A 23697-nucleotide genomic window follows, 5' to 3' on the forward strand; every position below is an offset into this window, starting at 1 on the left:
TAGAGGACGTGCAACGAAGGCTCACGAGATTGATTCCTGGGATGGCGGGACTGTCGTATGAGAAGAGATTGAGTAAACTAGGCCTGTATTCTCTTGAATTCAGAAGAATGAGAGGGGATCTCATTGAAGCATACAAAATTATTACAGGGCTTGATAGGGTGGATGGTGGGAGAATGTTTCCCTTGGCTGGGGAGTCTAGAACCAGGGGCCACAGCCTCAAGATAAAGAGTAGGCCATTCAGGACTGAGATGAGAAGAAATTTCTTCACACAGAGGGTGGTGAATCTTTGGAATTCTCTACCCCAGAGGGCTGTGGAGGCTCAGTCATTGGGTATATTCAAAACAGAAGTCGATAGATTTCTGACTAGTAAGGGCATCAAGGGATATGGCGATAGGGCCGGTGAATGGAGTTGAGGCAGAAGATCAGCCATGATCTCATTGAATGGCGGAGCAGGCTCGAAGGGCCGAATGGCCTACTCCTGCTCCTATTTCTTATGTTCTTAAAACATTGTATGTGAAGTGATTTGGGGTGTTTCTGAGAGGTCTGATAAGACGCTACAGAAATACAAGTTCTTTCTAAGAAGTTTAAGATTGGTACCAGCTGCAATAAGTCCTTTCCCAGGTAAACAGGACATATCCAATGTTTCCTCAGCCTCCCCCCCCACCCCCCGCACTTCCGTCATTGTCCATTTTATCTTCACTCCCCATTCTGCTGAAGTTTTTGACGCCTATTTTTATTTGACCTCAGGATATGGTCAACTCTGGCAAGGTTGAGTTTATCGCCCATCCTTAGTTGCTGGGTTACAGTCTCATGATTTTCTAAGCGACCATTCTTCATGTATGAACCAAGACGTTGATTGTTGGCAGGTGATTTGATTACAGGAATTTATTAGAATGAAATACATTCCTGTCCTCATCCAGCATCTCCACAGATGTACTTCCAATAGGGATTGAGGGATGGGATTCAGGAGTGGAAATCCAGCTCAGTTTTTAAACGTTCCTACCCTATAGTTTCTAAGACTAGCTGTTATGAACATCACTGCCTTCCTGAAGGATTCAGCTGCTCACTGAGTGCCTTCAGCGACCCTCTCTTTTGGAATATAAAGTGGATAATGTGAGTAAGTCTTTCATGAATGGGCCAATGTTGAATAGACACAGCTCGCTTTGAAACATGCAGATTTAGAAGTCAAAGAGTAAGCAAGGGGATGAGACACTAGTACTAATGAGCGCCTTCGAATGTCTTTCTGTATTAAAGATGCTATATAAATGTAAGTTGTTTGTTATCACTTAGAGAGTGATGTACTGTTTCGTAACCAGTGGGGTCAGACTATGAAGATTCTAGATCAGACTTGGAGTAGGGCCAAATGAGGGGGAGGAAAAGCAAGCGAGAGTCTTGTAAGGAAGCACTTGAACTTTCCTCCCCTCCCCAAACACTTCCTCTCATCTCACTGACATGTTAAGGAAAGAATTTTGCTGTTTCTATGCCTGAGCATGAGGTTGACTTTTCTGTCAGGTCCAAATATACTACGGTCAAATACTTCACCAGAATCATGGCAGGTATTATAGTTTATAATATAAACAGAAAATGCTGGAAATATTCAGCAGGTCAGACAGTATCTGTGGAGAGAGAAACAGGGTTAACGTTTTATAGTTATTAGAGGTATCAGAGGTATTATTGAAGGGATTATTACTAGTCCTAGCCCCTTTAGGGCTACCCCTGATCAGGTGTATTCCCCAGACGTTCACTTACAACTAAAGTTTGAGGTAGCCGAATCCTAAAGACGCTTAATTGGGTCTAAAGGTCCAGACTATCTCTCCCTAAAGGAAAGGAACAACCTGAAGATGTTACCGACCTCCAGAGAGCACTTTTAATGGCCCAGAAATTCGGGTCAGAGGCTTCCCGCAGGTGCAAGCCTCCGACCTGCACTTACCTAGCACGCCAGCCGTTGTGCTGTGGGCCCGCGTGGGATTCCGATCCTGGGCCTGCTCCAACTGCCGGCTCGCAGTGCTTGCGTATCCCAGGGGCGCAGTTAGTTCGAAGCATCCCCTGGGATCACGTGGGCCATGGAGAGCCAATGGTAGCAGGGAATCTGTATTCATAGATTTGACAGGAAGACCTGTCAAATCTATGAATACAGTTCAGTCCCAAAACATAGCTAAAACTTCAAATAATTTTTTTTTTAAATCACATTTTTATAATAACTATAAATTACATACATTTAAATTATTGTTTAAAATAGTTATTTTTTGAAAAAATTAATTACAGTTTCTAACGGGGCTAAAAATAAACTTACCTTTCTTTAAAGTATTTAAAAATAATAAACCTGTGGAAAAAATGTTTTAATTTTACTTAATTCACCACTTACCTTGTTAAAAGCAGGCCTTGCGACTGCTTTTTAAAAGCATAGCTGCTGGAGACTTACCCTCCTGGAGAAATCTGCAAAAAAAACTGAAGTTCCAGGCGTACGCGCTACCTCTCCGGCGCACGCGTTCGACCTGTGAACCCCTTCCTTTAAGGGAACGGAAGTTCCGGTTTCCCGCGCATGCACAGTGCATGCACGAAACCGGCACTTTCGTTGGGCCTACGCATGAGTACTCCATCGTGGGGACCCGAATTTCTGGCCCAATAAGTTTAGCTAGATTGTAACCTTCTGGATTTTATGAGGGTGTGGAAAACTCCCCCAGAATTCTGCAACTCCTCGCCAAAGAGTGCACAGAGATTGAGTTCGCGAGTTTGATACAGATGTACTATGTGAGACAATTCTAAAATTATATAGATTTATTAAAGAACCAACATGTAATTACAGTAAGTATTTCAATCGCAACATTAACAGTTCCAAATACAAAAAGCTTTTACAATCTTATTATCAGAGATCCTTATTCTCAAATCTTAACTTTGTTACATTTTTACATTTCTTAGTCTTATTCCAGGATATCCACCAAAATCAAATACCTTTGATACCTTGATCCCCGAGATACAAAGAGTTGTAGACTTACAGAGCTTTCCTCTGAAGCCGAGAATCGCTTTGCCCCTTCAAGCGAATCTGTCTTCCCATGTGAAAGTTCAATTTTTATACCCTTTCTCAGTGGTATTTCCTTTGAAGTTTTCTGCTGATGTAAGCTAATTATCTCTAGTAATTTTTCTGCTGGCCCCTGCTATTTTTACAGTTAGATCAGCTTGTAGCATTAAGAATTATGTCTCCTGTGTAGGTGTCTCAAGCTTAACACAAAAACAATGTGATGGCTGGTGCATCTATTTGATGTCATTCTTACCAAAGTCTTCTGTTTGTATCTTTTTACGACGTGTAAATTAAAAAACACCTCAACCAGGTGCACCATTGTCTTCTTAGTTACCTCAACTGGTTGTATTAAGAATTATGTCTCTCGTATTTCATTTGATGTCATTTTTACGGAGGCATATGTTTCTTTAATTTATGTGATTCTTTCCGAAGTGTTGGTTTAAGACACTGTAACAGGGTATACCATTGTGTTCTTTCCAAGGCTTCAGACTTTCAGGAACCTCCAACCTCCTGCTTCAATAAGGCTATTGATTCAGTGTCAACAACTTATCTTATCTTAATAGCCTGTATGCTGTTTACAGCTTTTCCATTGTTGGGGCTTTTAGATTTTCAAGCCCAGTATGTCATGTTTTAATAAAATCAGAATTCTTTCATAAGATGGTGTATTTTTCTGAATATGTATATTGCTTATTCCTTCACATTATAGTTTATCTGACTTGGATCCCAAGGCCAATGTGGATTGTGTTGTCCATTTCTGACCTCATTGGTGCAAGGTTTTCCTCCAAGTTGTGAGATCACGTGTAAGGTTACAATCTCTCAGTTCTGAAGTAGCCTCCCCACACCCCTCCCCCCACCCCCCCCCGCTTAAAGCTCAGCACCTCAGAGGTGTTGCATTATTATGAGGAAAAAGATATTAAAACAGCAAGAGATGAGAACATAGAACATAGAAAAATAGGAGCAGGAGTAGGCCATTCGGCCAATCGAGCCTGCTCCGCCATTCAATGAGATCATGGCTGATCCTCTATCTCAATGAGCTGGGGTGTGGGCGAGGGGGAGGAGTTATTCTGGGAACTGAGGCAGTTTTACCCCCGGGGAGAGGAGCTGGGAGATTTTTACCCCCCAGGGAGAGGAGGTGCAGGATTTTACTGCAGATATTTTGTCATTTTGAGAATGTATGTTTTTTAAGTTTTATAAAGCCTTATTTTGAATATTTCAAAGTTTAGTGGAGCAATCTGTGGGAACCTAATAATCAGATTGTGCAATCCAGCAGAGTGACTTATTTACACAGCCAAAATCTATTGTAAATATAGGATTTATAATGGGGAAAAACTGACACAAAAAGTGACATAAACAAGACAACAGGAAGTCAGTTATATAGGCAGGAAGTGTGCACAGATGTAAGGTTTTTAATACATTATGGATATAAGTAACTTAGATGGGAGGGTGGTATTGTAAGCTAAGTCTCCAAGTATGCAATATACCAAAATAGAAAGCAGGGCAAATTAAAAAGAACTGTGCGACTACATCTAGAATGAAAGAGTTCTTTTAGATAACTGGGCCAGTAGGTGGCAGGTTCAATCCATAGAATCACAGAGCGTTACAGCACAAAAACAGGCTGTTCGGCCCATCAGTCTGCGCCAGTGGTGTTCTCTGCATGATCCACCTAGCCTCATCAACACGTTCCTGCTTGCTCCCTATACCCTTTAACATTCCTCGTTTTCAAATAGCTATCTTAATCCCATTTTAAGATAATTTAGAGATTCTGCTTCAACAACATATTGCGGAAGAGAAATCCACATTCTAACTTCTGTCTGATTTTATCTTTCTCACCTTCCCTTTAATTCTCTTTGTGGCTATTTTAATTTATGCCCTCATTTTACCATCTCACCGACCAGTGGACACAATCTACTAAATGTAAAATTAGTATGGGAGCAACGAACTATAAGTGGGAGTATGCCTTAAATGGAGCATTGGAACCGTGCTGATCGGGAAAGAAATCTATGACTTTTCGTGGATATGTCTATGAAATTGTCAGCACCGTGTGAAGCTGTTATAAAAGTGGTAAATAAGGTATTGGATTGCATTGGTAGAGAATACAAATTAAAAGAGGTTGTATTGTTACTGTGTAAGGTGTTACATTAGACCCATGTGAAATACAGTGTGCAGTTCCAGTCACTTATTCACTGGAAGGATATTATTACCCTTGAGAGGATATTGAAGGGAGCAACCAAGATGATTCTGTGTGTCATGAATTTGGATTTTATGTTTGTTTTTTGGTAAAGAAGAGACTTTTTTGTTACTTAATTGAAGTTTTCAAGGTTATAAAGGATATTGCAAAATTAGATTCAAGCACCTTATTCAGTGAGTTAAAGGGTTCAAGTAGCATCAGGTGAGGACCAAGAAGGAAGGTGGATCAAACTTTTTCACCCAGAAGCTGAGAGATGTGTGGAAGGCCACTGAAACAGGCAGTGTAAATGTGGTCAAGAGGCAAAAAGAACTTCTGCAGATAGATGAGATTAAGAGTTGGGGTGAGGTTGGGTGAATAATCTGAAAAGGGCTTGTTGGGACTTTATCAATTGGTTAAAAGTTTTACAACTTACAAGGTTAGTTTGGGCCCAAGCCTTGCCAATGGAAATGACTGGTATATCAGTGCCTCGGTTGTAGCAGCCTCGCCTCTGTGTCAGAAGGCTGTGAGTTCAAACCCCACTATGGAGACTTGAGCACATAATCCAGACTGACACTCCAGTGCAGTACTGAGGGAGTGCTGCATTATCGGAGGTGCCGTTTTTAGGATGAGATGTTAAACCGAGGCCCCGTCTGCTCTCTCAGGTGGACATAAAAGATCCCATGGCACTATTTCGACGAAGAGTAGGCGAGTTATCCCTTGGTGCCCTGGTCAATATTTATCCTTCAACCAACATCACTAAAACAGATTATCTGGTAATTTATCTCATTGTTGTTTGTGGGACATTGCACTGCACAAATTAGCTGCTGCGTTTCCTACATTACAACAGAAACTACACTTCAAAAGTTGCTTGTAAAGCGCTCCTGAGGTTGTGAAAGGCGCTGTATAATTGCAAGTCTTTCTTCTATAATGCCTGGATGTGGACGAAACTGCATGTAAGCTAGATTGTATCTCCTCCAGAAGGTAAACTGTGAAGATTGACGATGGATATACCAGTCATTTCCATTGGCAAGACTTGGGCCCAAACCAACTAATAAGGGCAGGGGCTATATCATGACTTTGAAGTTACAATAAAGTTAAAATATTGAAGGTGCTAACGTAGGACTGTGTCAGAAATAGCACTGGTTAGATGTGGTGCTGAGCATTGGAGGCAGACACACCTAATATCGAAGGGCTGGTCCATGTAAGTTCATTGAAGGTTCATTCACAACCTTCTGTCTGGAGAGTTGACTGGGTGCTCATATGATAGTATGTAGAGGAGACCTGCATTTGACAAATGAGAATGTAAATGAGTATTAAGTTGCTGGCCTACTAAACTTAAATTATTTAAAAGAAGTGCTCCTACATTGAAATCATTTCAGCTACAAGACCCAACAGTCCCCTGTCTATCTGTCTGCCTATCTCTATATAAATATCTATATAATTGTGTTTTTTTTTATTCGCTTATGGGATGTGGGCGTTGCTGGCAAGGCCAGCATTTATTGCCCATCCCTAGTTGCCCTTGAGCCGCCGCCTTGAACCGCTGCAGTTCGTGTGGTGAAGGTACTCCCACAGTGCTGTTAGGGAGGGAGTTCCAGGATTTTGACCCAGCGACGATGAAGGATCGCCGATAAAATTCTAAGTCAGGATGGTGTGTAACTTGGAGGGGAACTTGGAGGTGCTGGTGTTCCCATGCACCTGCTGCCCTTGTCCTTCTAGGTGGAAGAGGTCGCGGGTTTGGGAGGTGCTGCCGAAGAAGCCTTGGCAAGTTGCTGCAGTGCATCTTGTAGATGGTACACACTGCAGCCACGGTACGCTGGTGGTGGAGGGAGTGAATGTTTAAGGTGGTGGATGGGGTGCCAATCAAACGGGTTGCTTTGTCCTGGATGGTGTCGAGCTTCTTGAGTGTTGTCCAGGCAAGTGGAGAATATTCCATCACACTCCTTACTTGTGCTTTGTAGATGGTGGAAAGACTTTGGGGAGTCAGGAGGTGAGACACTCACTGCAGAATACCCAGCCTCTGACCTGCTCTTGTTGCCATAGTATTTATGTGGCTGGTCCAGTTAAGTTTCTGGTCAATGGTGACCCCCCAGGATGTTGATGGTGGGGGATTCGGCGATGGTAATGCCATTGAATGTCATGGGGAGGTGGTTAGACTCTTGCTTGTTGGAGATAGTCATTGCCTGGCACTTCTGTGGCATGAATGTTACCTGCCACTTATCAGCCCAAGCCTGAATGTCATCCAGGACTTGTTGCATGTGGGCATGGACTGCTTCATTATCTGAGGAGTTGTGTATGGCGCTGAACACTGTGCAGTCATCAGCGAACATCCCCACTTCTGACCTTATGATGGAGGGAAGGTCATTGATGAAGCAGCTGAAGATGGTTGGGCCTAGGACACTGCCCTGAGGAACTCCTGCAGCGATGTCCTGGGGCTGTGATGATTGACCTTCAATCACCACAACCATCTTCCTTTGTGCTAGGTATGACTCCAGCCAGTGGAGCGTTTTCCCCCTTATTCCCATTGACTTCAGTTTTACTAGGGCTCCTTGATGCCACACTCTGTCAAATGCTGCCTTGATGTCAAGAGCAGTCACTCTCACCTCACCTCTGGAATTCAGCTCCTTTGTCCGTGGTTGGACCAAGGCTGTAATGAGGTCGGGAGCCGAGTGGTCTTGGCAGAACCCAAACTGGGCATCAGTGACCAGGTTATTGGTGAGTAAGTGCCACTTGATAGCACTGTCGATGACACCTTCCATCACTTTGCTGATGATTGAGAGTAGACTGATGGGGCGGTAATCGGCCAGATTGGATTTGTCCTGCTTTTTGTAGACAGGACATATCTGGGCAGTTTTCCACATTGTCGGATAGATGCCAGTGTTGTAGCTGTACTGGAACAGCTTGGCTAGAGGTGCGGCTAGTTCTAGAGCACAAGTCTTCAGCACGATAGCCGGGATGTTGTCGGGGCCCATAGCCTATCCAGTGCGCTGAACCGTTTCTTGATATCACGTGGAGTGAATCGAATTGGCTGAAGACTGGCTTCTGTGATGGCGGGGACCTCGGGAGTAGGCCGATATGGATCATCCACTTGGCACTTCTGACTGAAGATGGTTGCAAACGCTTCAGCCTTGTCTTTTGCACTCACGTGCTGGGCTCCACCATTATTGAGGATGGGGATATTCATGAATCTTGTCATTCATGTGGAAAGACTTATGAAATAATACTGGGCGGCCTGCTGGTGACGCTGTCCAGGGAGAGTATAAATACTCGGGCATGGGCCCAGCTTGCTCAGGACATTCTTTAACAGGAACTAGTGAAGGACACAACTAGATCTCCATGTTGAAAAACAGTTGATTAAAGCCTTGTTTAATACTCAGACCAAGTGCCTCGTAGTTTTCTTACGTCAGGGATATTCATGGAGCCTCCTCCTCCCGTTAGTTGTTTAATGGTCCACCACCATTCACGACTGGATGTGGCAGGACTGCAGAGCTTTGATCTGATCTGTTGATTGTGGGATCGCTTAGCCGGGTCTATAGCATGCTGATTCCGCTTTTTAGCATGCATGTAGTCCTGTGTTGCAGCTTCTTCAGGTTGGTACCTCATTTTTAGGTAAGCCTGGTGCTACTTCTGGCATGCTCTTCTACACTCCTCATTGAACCAGGGTTGATCCCCTGGCTTGGTGGTAATGGTAGAGTGAGGGATATGCCGGGCCATGAGGTTACAGATTGTGGTGGTATACTATTCTGCTGCTGCTGATGACCCACAGCGCCTCATGGATGCCCAGTTTTTAGCTGCTAGATCTGTTCTGAATCTATCCCATTTAGCACAGTGGTAGTGCCACACAACACGATGGAGGGTGTCCTCAGTGTGAAGATGGGTCTTCATCTCCACAATGACTGTGCGGTGGTCACTGCTACCAATGCTGTCATGGACAGATGCATCTGCGACAGGTAGATTGGTGAGGATGAGGTCAAGTAGGTTTTTCCCTTGTGTTGGTTCTCTCACCACGTGTCGCAGGCCCAGACTGGCAGTTATGTCCTTCAGGACTCAGCCAGCTCGGCCAGTAGTGGTGCTACTGAGCCACTCTTGGTGATGGACATTGAAGTCCCCCACCCAGAGTACATTCTGTGCCCTTGTTACCCTCAGTGCATCTTCCAAGTGGTGTTCAACATGGAGGAATACTGTGTATTTGTCTCTTTCTTCAGGCTTCTTGAGCCCTGATCTAAAAGTTTTAAATGATTTTGTAGAAATAGATTGACATCTAACTTGTGACCCCAGTCAATTTATTTTAAATCTAAGAGAAGATTCTAAACGTGAAAACCTTTGCTCCCTAGAAATCCTGTACTACACTGCCTTGAGCAGGCATTTTGAAAACTGGCGTAGAAATTGACTTGTTGTCGACCATATTTTGTATCATTTCTGTTCAGCACAGAAGGAGTCGCACTCCCCCACTCTTTCCCTTTTGAAAGTTACTATTGAATCTGCTTCCACCACCCTTTCAGGCAGTGCATTCCAGATCATCATAACTCGCTGTGTACAAATAATTCTCCTCATGTTGCCCCTGGTTCTTTTACCAATCATCTTAAATCTGTTTCCTCTGATTACTGACTGTTGTCATATTTACTCTATCAAAACCATTCATTATTCCTCTTAATCTTCTCTGCTCTGAGGAGAAAACTCCCAGCTTCTCCAGTCACTCCATAAAACTGAAGTCTCTCACCCCGGTACCATTCTAGTAAATCTCCTCTGCATCCTCTCCAAGGTCCTGACATCCTTCCTAAAGTGTGGTGCCCAGAATTGAACACAATACTCCAGCTGAGGCCTAACCAGTGTTTTATAAATGTTTAGCACAATTTCCTTGCTTTTGTACTCTTTTCCTCTATTAATAAAGCCCAGGATCCTGTATGTTTCTTTAACAGCCTTCTCAACTTGTCCGGCCACCTTCAAAGATTTGTGTACAGACACCCCCAGGTCTCTCTGTTCCTTCGCCCCCCCCCTTTAAAATTGTACCATTTAGTTTAAATTGTCTCTCAACATTCTTCCTACCAAAATGTATAACTTCACACTTCTCTGTGTTAAATTTCATCTGCTATGTGTCTGCTCATTTCACCAGTTTATGTCCCCTGAAGTCTGTGACTATCCTTCACATTGTAAACTACATTTCTTACATTTTAGAGGGAGACATAAGCAATGCCCCTGAGTGACACCTGACTGTTACCGCCCCCAACCTTAATTTGAATAGAATGGAAAATGGATATGCATTATTTAACTGTTGAAATAAAGAGTGTTCTTTTTTCACCCAGTTTATTTTGTGTGTTACAGTGTGATGGACAATACATTCCCTTACCCAGTCTCCAGGGCATTGCTGTATTAAACATTCCCAGCTACGCCGGAGGAACGAACTTTTGGGGCGGGACGAAAGAGGACGATGTAAGTTGCGTGAGGAAGAGACGGATCCTTCTGTCAATAACAAAATAATTGATCCTTGACCTCGAGGCTTTTCTGCTCTCCTCATTTGGTCCTAAACCAACTGCATCCACCACTGATTGGAAAATTGCCAAAATGCTTCATGGACTGCAGAATTCAAGCATTAAATACTATAATATTATTGTTCAGGAACTGCTGCCACAGTTGTAGGCCCTTCTAGAAAATACTGGGATTGAACTGTAGTCTGTATTGAGAGCCTGAATATTGTACAAGTGGACGCGCTTTCTAAACAATGTTGTAGATAGTCAGGATGCTACAGTCCCATATAGTGCTTGCCTGAACACTCGTAAGTGTCTCTGTACTTCCCAGCATGCCATACTCTTGCTATTGCCGATTGCATTGTTAATAAATGTTTCTTTGCAGGATATACATTTTATTTTAAAAGATATTGTAATAATGCTTAGAGAGATGCCGAAACACTGGAAACAGTCCGATAACCATTTCAATGTCTGACTCAAGTACTATTTCGCTCTCTCGATCACATCTATTTGTCAATCATATCTATCATATTTCAATTTTCTCCAGTCGCATGACACCAAAAAAAATCTAGCTAATTGCATTCCAACAAAAAAACACCAGCCAACTACAGGAAACTTTCTGGTATCCGGCACGGACGGGAGCGACGTGTTGCCGGTTCATCAACAATTCCGGATAACCAAACGCTATAGTAAAAGATACGGAGCTCAGAGCTCCGTATAAAGCAACAAACCTGCTTCAAAACAATCGGCACAAGTTGCCAGCGTCTCTGTAGCTTAGCAACAGCTTCAGCTACACCCTTGCACAGCAACAAATGGAGTAAAAAAAGTAATAAAAGTAATAAAAGTTATTTGAACCGACTCCTGAATTTTGCCGGTGGATAGAGCGTTCTGGTTATTTAGGGGCCGGTTAATCGAAAGTTTCCTGTACATACCCTTCAAATTAACATTTCTGTCTGCTGGTAAATATAAAGGTTTAAAAAGTACCCCTAACCAAGTTCTTGCCACTTTGTACAGTGGAAGTAGTCAGATAGTTTTATGACTTTGCCCGTCAGTACAGAGTTTAATTTAAATGGACGAGGAATGGCTTGGGCCGCCAGCCGAGTACGCTGTCCTCCAGGGTCACATTCTTGATGTGTGTTGCTGTGATGGGAGAGCAAATTTGAAAAGTTCCCCCTTATAATTCCTTTCATAGGGAATGCCTGCTCCATCAGAAAAGGGTTCAAGGTGTTTTGTCATGCAGCTATTCTGTCCTTCCCAGAGTTGTGAATTCTGTGTCCTTTTAGATCTTTGGTGCACCCTCATTTGATGACAAGATCTTGGAAGTGGTGGCTGTATTTGGAAGTATGCAGATGGCAGTATCGAGAGTTATCAAGCTGCAGCATCACAGAATAGCCCAGGTGGGTAGGTTGCTCTTAAGATGCTCTGATATTTGAAAATAATTGTCATTGTTTAATCTCCAGATAAAATGATTTATCTGCTATTCTATTGGGTAAAGACTGTTTAAGGGTTTGGAACCCTTGTATAGCTTTATGGAAATATGACCTCTTTAAGTCCTCGCTGCCTCATTCTCATCTTGCACCTCAGCTCTTTTTCTCCCTTTGTCTGTTTTCCCAGGATAATGTTGTTTTGTTAAAGCTTTTGTGCTTTTTTTTTGCTGAAAAGATTTCACTGTGCAACCTGATTAGCTGCATTAAAGTCTGAATTTGGATTGCATTTTCTTTTGCATCCCATTCTTGTGTTGATACCTATGTCTGCTGATACGATTCATCATCAGCCATGGTCGTTGCTGGGGCACAGAAAATTCCAGACATCCTGCCAACAGTGGAATTTCTGACCAGTGCCTGCATTGCCTCCAAACATCACCAAACGTGCTGAAGAGCACAGCCTGTACCATGGCAGTGTGGAGCACTGGATAATATTCCCAGAGGAAACGTTAATCTTATCTAATACTTCATGCATCACTGACACCTCAAGTTCCAGCAAGAGCTCAAGTTCATGCAACAACAACAACTTGTTGCATTTATATAAGAACAGAAGAAATAGGAGCAGGAGTCGGCCATTTGGCCCCTCGAGCCTGCTCCGCCATTCAACAAGATCATGGCTGATCTTCTGCCTCAACTCCACTTGCCCGCACGATACCCATATCCCTTAATTCCGTTAGTTCCCAAAAATTTATCAACCTCTGTCTTGAATATACTCAACGGCTGAGCATCCACAGCCCTCTGGGGTAGAGAATTCAAAGATTCACAACCCTATATAGCGCCTTTAATGCAGTAAAATGTCCCAAGGCGCTTCACAGGAGTGTTAGCAAACAAAATCTGACACCGAGCTCTTATAAAGATACATTAGGACAGGTGACCAAAAGCTTGGTCAAAGAGGTAGGTTTTAAAGAATGTCTTAAAGAAGGAAAGAGAGGTAGAGAGATGGAGAGGTTTAAGGAGGGGATTCTAGAGCTTAGGGCCCAGGCAGCTGAAGGCACATCGCCAATGGTGGAGTGATGAAAATCGGGGATACGCAAGAGGTCAGAATGGAGGAGCGCAGAGATCTCGGAGGGTTGTGGGGCTGGAGGAGGTTACAGAGATAGGGAGGGGTGAGGCCATGGAGGGATTTGAAGACAAGGATGAGAATTTTAAAATCTATGCATTGCCGGACCGGGAGCCAATGTAGGTCAGCAAGCACAGGGGTGATAGGTGAGCGGGACTTGGTGCGAGTTAGGACACGGGTCAGCAAGCACAGGGGTGATAGGTGAGCGGGACTTGGTGCGAGTTAGGACACAGGCAGCAGAATTTTGAATGAGCTCAAGTTTACAGAGGGTGCAAGGTGGAAGGCCGGCCAGGAGAGCATTGGAATAGTCGAGTCTGGAGATAACAAAGGCATGGATGAGGGTTTTAGCAGCAGATGAGCCGAGGCAGGGGCGGAGATGGGCGATGTTACAGAGGTGGAAGTTGGGCGGATACAGGTTGAAAACAAAAGTGCCATTCTCCAGGTCGATCTTACAGACTCTGATAGATGGTGAGAAGGTCTTGGAGTTCTTTATGACTTCCACAAGCTCCTCCACTGCATTAACAGCGTTAAGTTAGATGAGGGTATCAATGTTATTTTATTTGACCTGTTCATCAATTTTGGATACTGCTTATTTAGTTTACCCTCATTTTTCTTCCATTTTCCCTAAACTGAGGTATCTTCAGCAATATATCCCAGTTAGTTTATCACTCATTCCTTTGAGCTTTGCCTGATTCTTACTGGGGTACCGTAAATCTGATTGCCAGATTGATGAAGTGTGTAGTGAAATCGTAAATACGTTACCCTTGAACGCATTTACAATGCTGTTAGATACTAATCAGATTAATTGATCCCCATTGAGCTCAGTAATCCCCAGAGGTTCCACTCCTTATGATATCATGGATGCTGCCAGGAGTTCAGTTACCTAGAAGTAATCCTGAATACTGATATGAGAGAGATGATCCACTATTGCAAAAGATGGAGCCTTAAGCCAAGTGCCAGAAAGACTCCCAGAGTCACATGCTCATCAGTACAGGACTGAGGTACGGCGATTATCTCAAATTACAATAGCCTCCCTTTTCCCCATCAGGCTCTTTCCCTTGATACACTATATCTACTCTGATTGTTCCCTAATTACTCTTCCTGTTCCTAAAGAACACCCTCAGTGTTCCACAGTGGCTGCTGCCTTGCTGACAAGAGTTTTTGATTAAAATTCCTAATGCTGTTTATTCAGTTGTCATAGTCTGATTGTGTGTAAATACCAAGATTAAAGTGACCCAATATTCTGCAGTGTCGGTCTGTGAAGATCACCATTCTGGGAGATGAGGGCGTACCGATACAGGTAGACGGAGAGGCATGGATCCAGCCACCTGGGGTTATCAAAATCGTGCACAAAAACAGAGCACAGATGCTGACAAGAGACCGAGTAAGTATGCAAGTGAATTTATTTCTAAATCACTGAAGACATTGTTTTGCTTCCTATAACATTGCCAGAGTACAGCATTGAAGGAGCATTATAGTTTACTATTTGACCCTCTGTGATGTTGCACATTGGGAATGAAGACCAATACATAGTTTCAGGTGAAGTGGGGTTCGAGGGTAGTGGACAGATGGATCAGGGCACACAGAGGTAATTCAGTTCCCATTTTGAAGTCATATATTCTGTCCTTATTTTTACATAAATTTACATTGATTTTATATGATTTAGAGTAAAAAACTTAGACATTAGGGAAGCAGAGAAGTAGAATTGGTTGGCGCACAGGAGTTAGGCCTAGAAATTTGTCTCGGAAGGTGACGTATAACGGGCAGGATCGGATCGGCTGGCCGTTATACGCAGTCAATTGAATATCAGGAGCTGCGTATGACGGGCGGCCAATCCGATATCGCTCGAGATGAATTTCTAGGCCTTAGTCTGCAGGACAGGCTAAAAAGCTAGGAGGCTGTACAGCACCACCACTGGCAGGAGGATGTAATTACAATGTGACAAGTTTACATAGGTAGTTATCAATATAAATGTGGATATTTGCTTTTATAATTGAGAAGTGGACACACAAGTGTGACAGTTAGTACCATTTACTAGAACGGTACCAGAGATGAGGGACTTCAGTTAGGTGGAGAGACTAGCGAAGCAGATATTTGGTTAAAACATAGAAAACACAGGGGTGGGGGCCAGGGAAGAAAATGCCCATAATTAATGACCAGAGTTGGAAATAAAAGTCTTACAATGCAAAAAAAAAAACAAAATGAGGCCTAAACAGCAAAACAAAATTTATCAGTGAAACTAGAGAATATAAGCCAAAAAAAAATCTGATTGTGTAGTCAGCAATCAAAGCGCGACTCGCCTTTAAGAAGCCTCTGCTGCAGGCCAGGCCATTCCTACACATTTGTGCTTGTTTCATATGGGCAGCTGACTGTGGGCAAGAAGGCAGTAAAAAAGCCACCAAATACAGTGTGCCATGCGTGCGCTGTCTGAAAGCTCACTGTGTACTGTAAGCAGAGCTTGGTATGAGTTCCCCCGTGATACACTAATGCCCCCTGTAAATATAGCAGATTATTTAACCATTTTTTGGAAATGGCTACAGCATTTACTGTTGTCTTGCATTGTTTTAGTTTTAAAATGCATCTGGAAAGAACCAATAATCTGAAGGATGTGATTAAATGATAAAGAGCGTATTCTTCTGTCACTAGTGGAGAAAATAGATGCTAGCAATTTGCAATGTGCAGTTGGATCTGTTTACAGCTTCACACCATTCAGGCACATGGGCATATTCCTAATGTGTTGGGATAGCTGGGCAGTCGAACGTTAGTGGTCTAGGGTATTCAGGTACTTAATATTTTTAATGCTTCGACGTGTACTCAGATTGCTGGGATATGGGGAAAGAGCCCCCCCATAGAACAGGACTGATTATCCCCCCCCCCATAGAACAGGACTGATTACCCCCCCCCCATAGAACAGGACTGATTACCCCCCCCCCCCCATAGAACAGGACTGATTACCCCCCCCCCATAGAACAGGACTGATTACCCCCCCCCCCATAGAACAGGACTGATTACCCCCCCCCCATAGAACAGGACTGATTACCCCCCCACATAGAACAGGACTAATTACCCCCCCCCCATAGAACAGGACTGATTACCCCCCCCCCCCATAGAACAGGGCTGATTACCCCCCCCCCCCATAGAACAGGACTGATTAACCCCCCCATAGAACAGGACTGATTACCCCCCCCCATAGAACAGGACTGATTACCCCCCCCCATAGAACAGGACTGATTACCCCCCCCCATAGAACAGGACTGATTAACCCCCCCATAGAACAGGACTGATTACCCCCCCCCCCCCATAGAACAGGACTGATTACCCCCCCCCCATAGAACAGGACTGATTACCCCCCCCCCATAGAACAGGACTGATTACCCCCCCCCATAGAACAGGACTGATTACCCCCCCCCCCATAGAACAGGACTGATTACCCCCCCCCATAGAACAGGACTGATTACCCCCCCCCCATAGAACAGGACTGATTACCCCCCCCATAGAACAGGACTGATTACCCCCCCCCATAGAACAGGACTGATTACCCCCCCCCCATAGAACAGGACTGATTACCCCCCCCATAGAACAGGACTGATTACCCCCCCCCCATAGAACAGGACTGATTACCCCCCCCCATAGAACAGGACTGATTACCCCCCCCCCATAGAACAGGACTGATTACCCCCCCCCCCCATAGAACAGGACTGATTACCCCCCCCATAGAACAGAACTGATTACCCCCCCCCATAGAACAGGACTGATTACCCCCCCCCCATAGAACAGGACTGATTACCCCCCCCCATAGAACAGGACTGATTACCCCCCCCCCCATAGAACAGGACTGATTACCCCCCCCCATAGAACAGGACTGATTAACCCCCCCCCCATAGAACAGGACTGATTATCCCCCCCCCATAGAACAGGACTGATTACCCCCCCCCCATAGAACAGGACTGATTACCTCCCCCCCCATAGAACAGGACTGATTAACCCCCCCCCCCCATAGAACAGGACTGATTACCCCCCCCATAGAACAGGACTGATTACCCCCCCCCCATAGAACAGGACTGATTACCCCCCCCCATAGAACAGGACTGATTACCTCCCCCCCCCATAGAACAGGACTGATTACCCCCCCCCCATAGAACAGGACTGATTACCCCCCCCCCATAGAACAGGACTGATTACCCCCCCCCCCATAGAACAGGACTGATTACCCCCCCCCCCATAGAACAGGACTGATTACCTCCCCCCCCATAGAACAGGACTGATTACCCCCCCCCATAGAACAGGACTGATTACCCCCCCCCCATAGAACAGGACTGATTACCCCCCCCCATAGAACAGGACTGATTACCTCCCCCCCCCATAGAACAGGACTGATTACCCCCCCCCATAGAACAGGACTGATTACCTCCCCCCCCATAGAACAGGACTGATTACCCCCCCCATAGAACAGGACTGATTACCCCCCCCCCATAGAACAGGACTGATTACCCCCCCCCATAGAACAGGACTGATTACCTCCCCCCCCCCATAGAACAGGACTGATTACCCCCCCTCCATAGAACAGGACTGATTACCCCCCCCCATAGAACAGGACTGATTACCCCCCCCCCATAGAACAGGACTGATTACCCCCCCCCCATAGAACAGGACTGATTACCCCCCCCCCGCCCCTGTAAATCTAAATAAAAACAGAAAATGCTGGAAATACTCAGCAGGTCCGGCAGCATCTGTGGAGAGAGAAACAGAGTTAACGGTTCAGGTCGATGACCTTTCGCCAGAACCGGAAAATGTTAGAGATGGAACAGGTTTTAAGCAAGGGCAGGGAAAGGGGAGGTGGGGGGGAAAGAACAAAATGGAAGGTCTGTGATAGGATGGAAGGTAGGAGAGATTAAAAGGCAAAAGGGATGATAGGGCAAAGCAAAAGGGGGTGGTAATCAGACAAGTAAATAAATAAAAGATGAGTCTAGGGGAGGTGTAATGGGAACAGTAGAACCATTACCAGCACCTGCTGTCTGAAAGTGTGGGAGCAGTGGTTAGGATCTGAAATTGTTGAACTCGATGTTGAGTCCGGAAGGCTGTAAAGTGCCTAATTGAAAGAGGAGGTGCTGTTCCTCGAGCCTACGTTGAACTTCATGGGAAAGGTGCAGGAGGCCGCGGACACAGAGGTCAGAGTGGGAGTGGGACAGGAATTAAAGTGGCAAGCGACCGGAAGCTCAGGGTCACGTTTGCGGACTGAAGAGAGGTGTTCACCAAAGCGGCCATCCAATCTGCATTTGGTCTCCCCAGTGTAGGGTAAGCTACATCATGAGCAGCGAATACACTATACTAAATTGAAAGAAGTACAAATAAATCACTGGAAGGAGTGTTTCACCTGGAAGGAGTGTTTGGGGCCCTGGATGGTGGGAAGGGAGGAGGTGAAAGGACAGATGTTGCATCTCCTGTGCTTGCATGGGACAGGGCCGTGGGAAGGGAAGTGGATGTTGGGGGTGATGGAAGAGTGGACAGGGTCCCTTCAGAATTCTGAAAGGGAAGGTGAGGGGAAGATGTGTTTGAGGGTGATATTGTGCTGGAGGTGGCAGAAAATGATCTGTTGGATATGGAGGCTGGGGGTGTGGAAGGTAAGGACAAGGGGATCCCTATTGTGGTTCTGGGAGGGAGGGGAAGGGATGAGAGCAGAAGTGCAGGAAATGGAACAGACACGGTCGAGGGCCATATCAACCACGGTAGAGGAGAATCTTCGGTTGAGGAAAAAGGAAGACATGTCAGAAGCACTAGTATGGAAGGTGGCATCGTCAGAGTAGATGAGGTGGAGACGGAGAAACTGGGAGAATGGAATAGAGTCCTTACAGGAAGCAGGGTGGGAGGAAGTGAAATCAAGGTAGCTGTGGGAGTCAGTGGATTAATAGCAGATATTAGTCGATAGCCTTTCCCCAAAAATGGAGATAGAGAAGTCAAGGAAGAGAAGGGAGGAGTCGGAGATGGACCATGTGAAGGCGATAGAGGGGCGGAAATTGGAAGCAAAGTTGATTAAATTTTCCAGTTTGGAGCGAGAGCAGGAAGCGGCACCGATACAGTCATCAAAATACCGGAAAAAGAGGTGAGGGAGGGGACCTGTGTAGGACTGGAACAAAGAATGTTCCACATATCCCATGACCCATACTGGTTCCCACAGAAACACCTTTAATTTGAAGGAAGTGAGTGAGGTCAAAGGAGAATTTGTTCAATGTAAGGTGGATTGGTACTGGTTTGGCATCCATTCAAGGAAGAAGCGGAGGACTTGCAGGCAATGTTCCCTATCATTTTTTTTGTACTGAGCGGGCGACGAACTCCCTTGAGCGTGACCTTTTTGTCCGTGGGCAGATTTTACAACAACAAACGCTTAAAAGCATATATACAGTAATGCCATATTGCCACCTCACCGTCTCAAATCACTATTTACTACATTGTCAAGTTTTGTATCAACCGCAAACTTCAAAATTGTACTCCCTATACCCGAGTCCGGGTCATTTATATATTACAAGTAAACCAATGGTCCAAATACCGACCCCCAGGGGACCCCACTGCATACATCTCTCCAGTCAGAAAAACATCTGTTCATCACTACTCTCTGTTACCGCCGTCCCTTTAATACCATGTGCTTCTATTTTCCAAATAAGTCTTTTATGAGGTACTTCATCAAATGCCTTTTGAAAGTCCATATATACAACATCTACTACACTACCCACATCAACCATTCTGTTACTTCATCAAAGAACTCAAACCCCTTTAACAAATCCATGCTGGCTGTCCCTTATTAACCCATCTGAACCACAGGAGCAGATTTAACATCTCATACCAAAAACAAATAGACTGGATATTGTTGGTAGAAGGAAAACACTTGATGAACCAAATTACTTGTTCTGTTAAGTTTTATTATTATTATACCAGACATTGGCAATAACTTTGTTTCCAACATTTGTTGGGAGGTGGTGAGAGACTAAAGCTGGAGTTAACGTGCTCTCAGTGCAAACATAAACCCGTCCGAGACTCCTGCCTCACGCCTTTAGTACCCGCAATTATCTCTAAGGTTACACCACCAATGTTTCATTGAGGTGCCCCCAAAACCACTTTCCATGGGAGCAAAAGCGCTTGTGGAACTGTGGTCTAATTTATGATTAAAAAGTGCTTCCCTCCCCCTCGGTAATGTTCAGCTTTAATCAGACACTCATTCACATCAACATTTCCAGTTCAGGACCATCTTCTTGGGTTACACATCCACAGCTCACCTTTGTCTGCATTACACCACATGACTTGAAACATGAAACATAAAAAAAAAGTTTTGCCTGAAGAGGTTCACCAAGACACTCACTGTCTAGAGATCAGGATAATTAAAGTTAACCTAAAAATAAATATATTCTTAACTCACCCCCGGTCTGGAACGGCCCAGGCCGGGCTCGGTAGGTGCAGCATAACACTGTGTTAATTAAGATGATGCGGGTGTTAAAGTTCAGGTTTTCAAAACTTTATCATGTAAATGGTTTGGATACAGTTTCCACAAGCAGACCGCATCTCTTATGAACTGAGAAACAGCGTCTTTTACTCCCTGCCACATCGAGTTATTGTAGCTCAGGTCTAACAGTTATCCCCGATCATGGTAAATCACTGACTGAAGAACCTGTAGGATATGCATTACATGTCCTGTAGGATATCCACTATATCCCGGAAGGCAGAAAGTATTCACAACTCTCGAATACTTCCTACAGATTGATCTACCGTCCGGATGACTTCATATTTTACAGGAGCAGAAGCAAATGTAAAATACTGTACAGCACAGCTAAACAGTTGTAGTACTGGAATAGTACATTGCTCACCCAGTGCCGGGACTCCTCACCGTGCTGGGCTGCACGGGCTCCTGTAGGCCACCGGCCGGGCTGTTACCCTCACTGCTCGCTCCAGTGGTAACCGGACCTCCAGCTGCTGCCCTCCGGACTCTCGACTCCCACTGGAACTTACCAGGCGTCACTTCTGGGAAGGGAACCTCAATGGCATCAACCACCCGACAGAAAAGGCCCCGCAGCCAGCTTTCTGCGGGGCGCCAGAGCCGCTTTTGCTGTCCAGTGCGCAAGTGTTGCCATATTTATGTGGGGCAAAGGTCCTGCTGCTTTGTTCATTGAGCAATGCCGCCATCTTTGTCTAGGGCACAGGTGTCGCCATCTTAGTGCAGGTGGGAATTCTGCTTTATGCAGCGCGTAGGACCGCCATCTTTGTCTAGGACACTGGTGACTTTTCCCGCTCGTTGTGTTGGGCCCATTCTCCCTCCCCACCACTCCCCCCCCCACAAACCCGGCTCCCGCTCTCTGCACGGCCTGTGAATTTAAGTGCGTGGGACCTAACGGGTCACTGTGCGGCTGCGCACCCGCACCTTACAGGGAACGTAGCCCGCAGGCCATCCTGGTGGGGGATGGAGGTGTGGAGGAATTGGACGTCCATGGTGAAAAGGAGATGGTTAATACCAGGAAGTGGTTGAAGTGGTGGAGGGTGTTGGAAGAGTCATGGATGTAGGTCGGAAGAGACTAGATAAGAGAAGAAAAACTAGAGTTGAGATGGGAAGAAATAACGGTGGACCAAATGGCCTCCTTCTGTGCCATAAATTTCTATGATTCTAAATAGGTTCCGTGGGACGAGAATAGGCTGAAACAATGGGTTTACCAGGGCGGTCCTGTTTGTGGATCTTGCAAAGAAGGTAGATGTGGGCTGTGCGGGGTTGGCAGACGATGAAGTTGGAGGCTGTGGGAGGAAGATCTCCAGAGGCGATGAGGTCAGTGACAGTCTTCAGGAGAAAGATGGGGAGAGAGTTGATGAATGAAGCGGAAGAAAATACAAATGGAATAATGCAAATCTTACTTATAAAAGACATTGGCCAAGAGTTTGCTGCCAAAATAACGGCGAGTTTAATGACGCTCACCATTATTAGTGTGTAAATCGACCAGCAATTTGTGGCAAGGAAGAGATATCCCCGTGAATTGGGAGTCACCACAAGTTGCTGGACAATTTGCACCACTCTGCCGTTACCCTCGCGAAAATGGCAGCTCGCCCTCGCCCTCCCCGTGAGTTTCATGAAGTTGCTGCATTTGCATATTAATTGTCAATTAAATCGCCGTAGAAAGTTAGAGCTGCTCTTAACAGCACAAGTACGCTTTTAATGAGGAGACTTATGTTCCTGCAATGCCACTCAACCTCTGACCCAGAAAGGGAACAGCTGAAACAGTGGAGTCTCATTCGCACTTCCAGCAACTTGCAGGGCAAAACATTTTCAGCTGAAGAGCGAGGGAAAAAATCTAACTAACGGGACACGCTACAGTTTTCATTATTCACCTTCTACAGGCATTTGAGAGTACTCTGAAATCCTGGGAAGACAAACTCCGATACGACTCCTGCAGACCGGCTCTTCGGCCTCACCTGTACCCTCAGCAGTCTGTAGACCTGGCCACGGAGGAGGAAGTCACCCAGCTACAGCTCTGTGCCCAAGCAGCTGAGGAGCTAATCACAAGGTAGCTACAGTTGTTGTATTGCCTCTCCGCCTCTCTCTCATAAGAACATAAGAAGTAGGAGCAGGAGTAGGCCATACGGCCCCTCGGGCCTGCTCCACCATTCAATAGGATCATGGCTGATCCGAACTTAGACTCACGTCCACTTCCCTCCCTCTCCCTGTAACCCCTTATTCCCTTATCAGCTAGGAAACTGTCTATCTCCGTTTTAAATTTATTTACTGTCGCAGCTTCCACAGCTCTCTGGGGTAGCAAATTCCATAGATTTACTACCCTCTGAGTGAAGAAGTTTCTCTTCATCTCAGTTTTGAAACGGCAGCCCCTTATTCTAAGATTATGCCCCCTAGTTCTAGTCTCACCCATCAGTGGAAACATCCTCACCGCATCCACCCGATCAAGCCCCCTCACAATCTTATATGTTTCGATAAGATCGCCTCTCATTCTTCTGAATTCCAATGAGTAGAGGCCCAACCTACTCAACCTTTCCTCATAAGTCAACCCCCTCATCTCCGGAATCAACCGAGTGAACCTTCTCTGAACTGCCTCGAGAGCAAGTATATCTTTTCTTAAATATGGAAACCAAAACTGTACGCAGTATTCCAGGTGTGGCCTCACCAGTACCCTGTATAACTGAAGCAAGACTTCCCTGCTTTTATACTCCATCCCCCTTGCAATAAAAGCCAAGATTCCATTGGCCTTCCTGATCACCTGCTGCACCTGCATACTAACCTTCTGTGTTTCATGCACCAGGACCCCCAGATCCCTTTGTACTGTAGCACTTTGCAGTTTCTCTCCATTTAGATAATAACTTGCTCTTTGATTTTTTCTGCCAAAGTGCATAACCTCACACTTTCCAACATTATATTCCATCTGCCAAATTTTTGCCCACTCACTTAGCCTCCTCCGTTAAGACGCTCCTTAAAACCTACTTCTTTGACCAAGCTTTTGGTCATCTGTCCTAATTTATCCTTATGT

General features: G+C 45.2%; 1 protein-coding gene across 4 annotated transcripts in view; it reads left to right on the forward strand.

The window, feature by feature from the left end:
- The window catches only part of dgkh (diacylglycerol kinase, eta), a 532784-nt gene that overhangs the window by 447799 nt on the left and 61288 nt on the right, over positions 1 to 23697 (forward strand). For all 4 annotated transcript variants that reach the window (XM_086006091.1, XM_086006092.1, XM_086006093.1 and 1 more), the window contains 4 exons: positions 10506 to 10613; positions 11932 to 12045; positions 14442 to 14576; positions 22559 to 22725. In XM_086006091.1, the coding sequence (XP_085862217.1) occupies positions 10506 to 10613; positions 11932 to 12045; positions 14442 to 14576; positions 22559 to 22725 (524 nt within the window). The remainder of the gene's footprint in view (positions 1 to 10505; positions 10614 to 11931; positions 12046 to 14441; positions 14577 to 22558; positions 22726 to 23697) is intronic.

Source organism: Somniosus microcephalus, chromosome 14 (genome assembly GCF_052327205.1).
Source record: "Somniosus microcephalus isolate GS21.2 chromosome 14, FLI_Smic_1.0, whole genome shotgun sequence".
Classification (NCBI taxonomy): domain Eukaryota; kingdom Metazoa; phylum Chordata; class Chondrichthyes; order Squaliformes; family Somniosidae; genus Somniosus; species Somniosus microcephalus.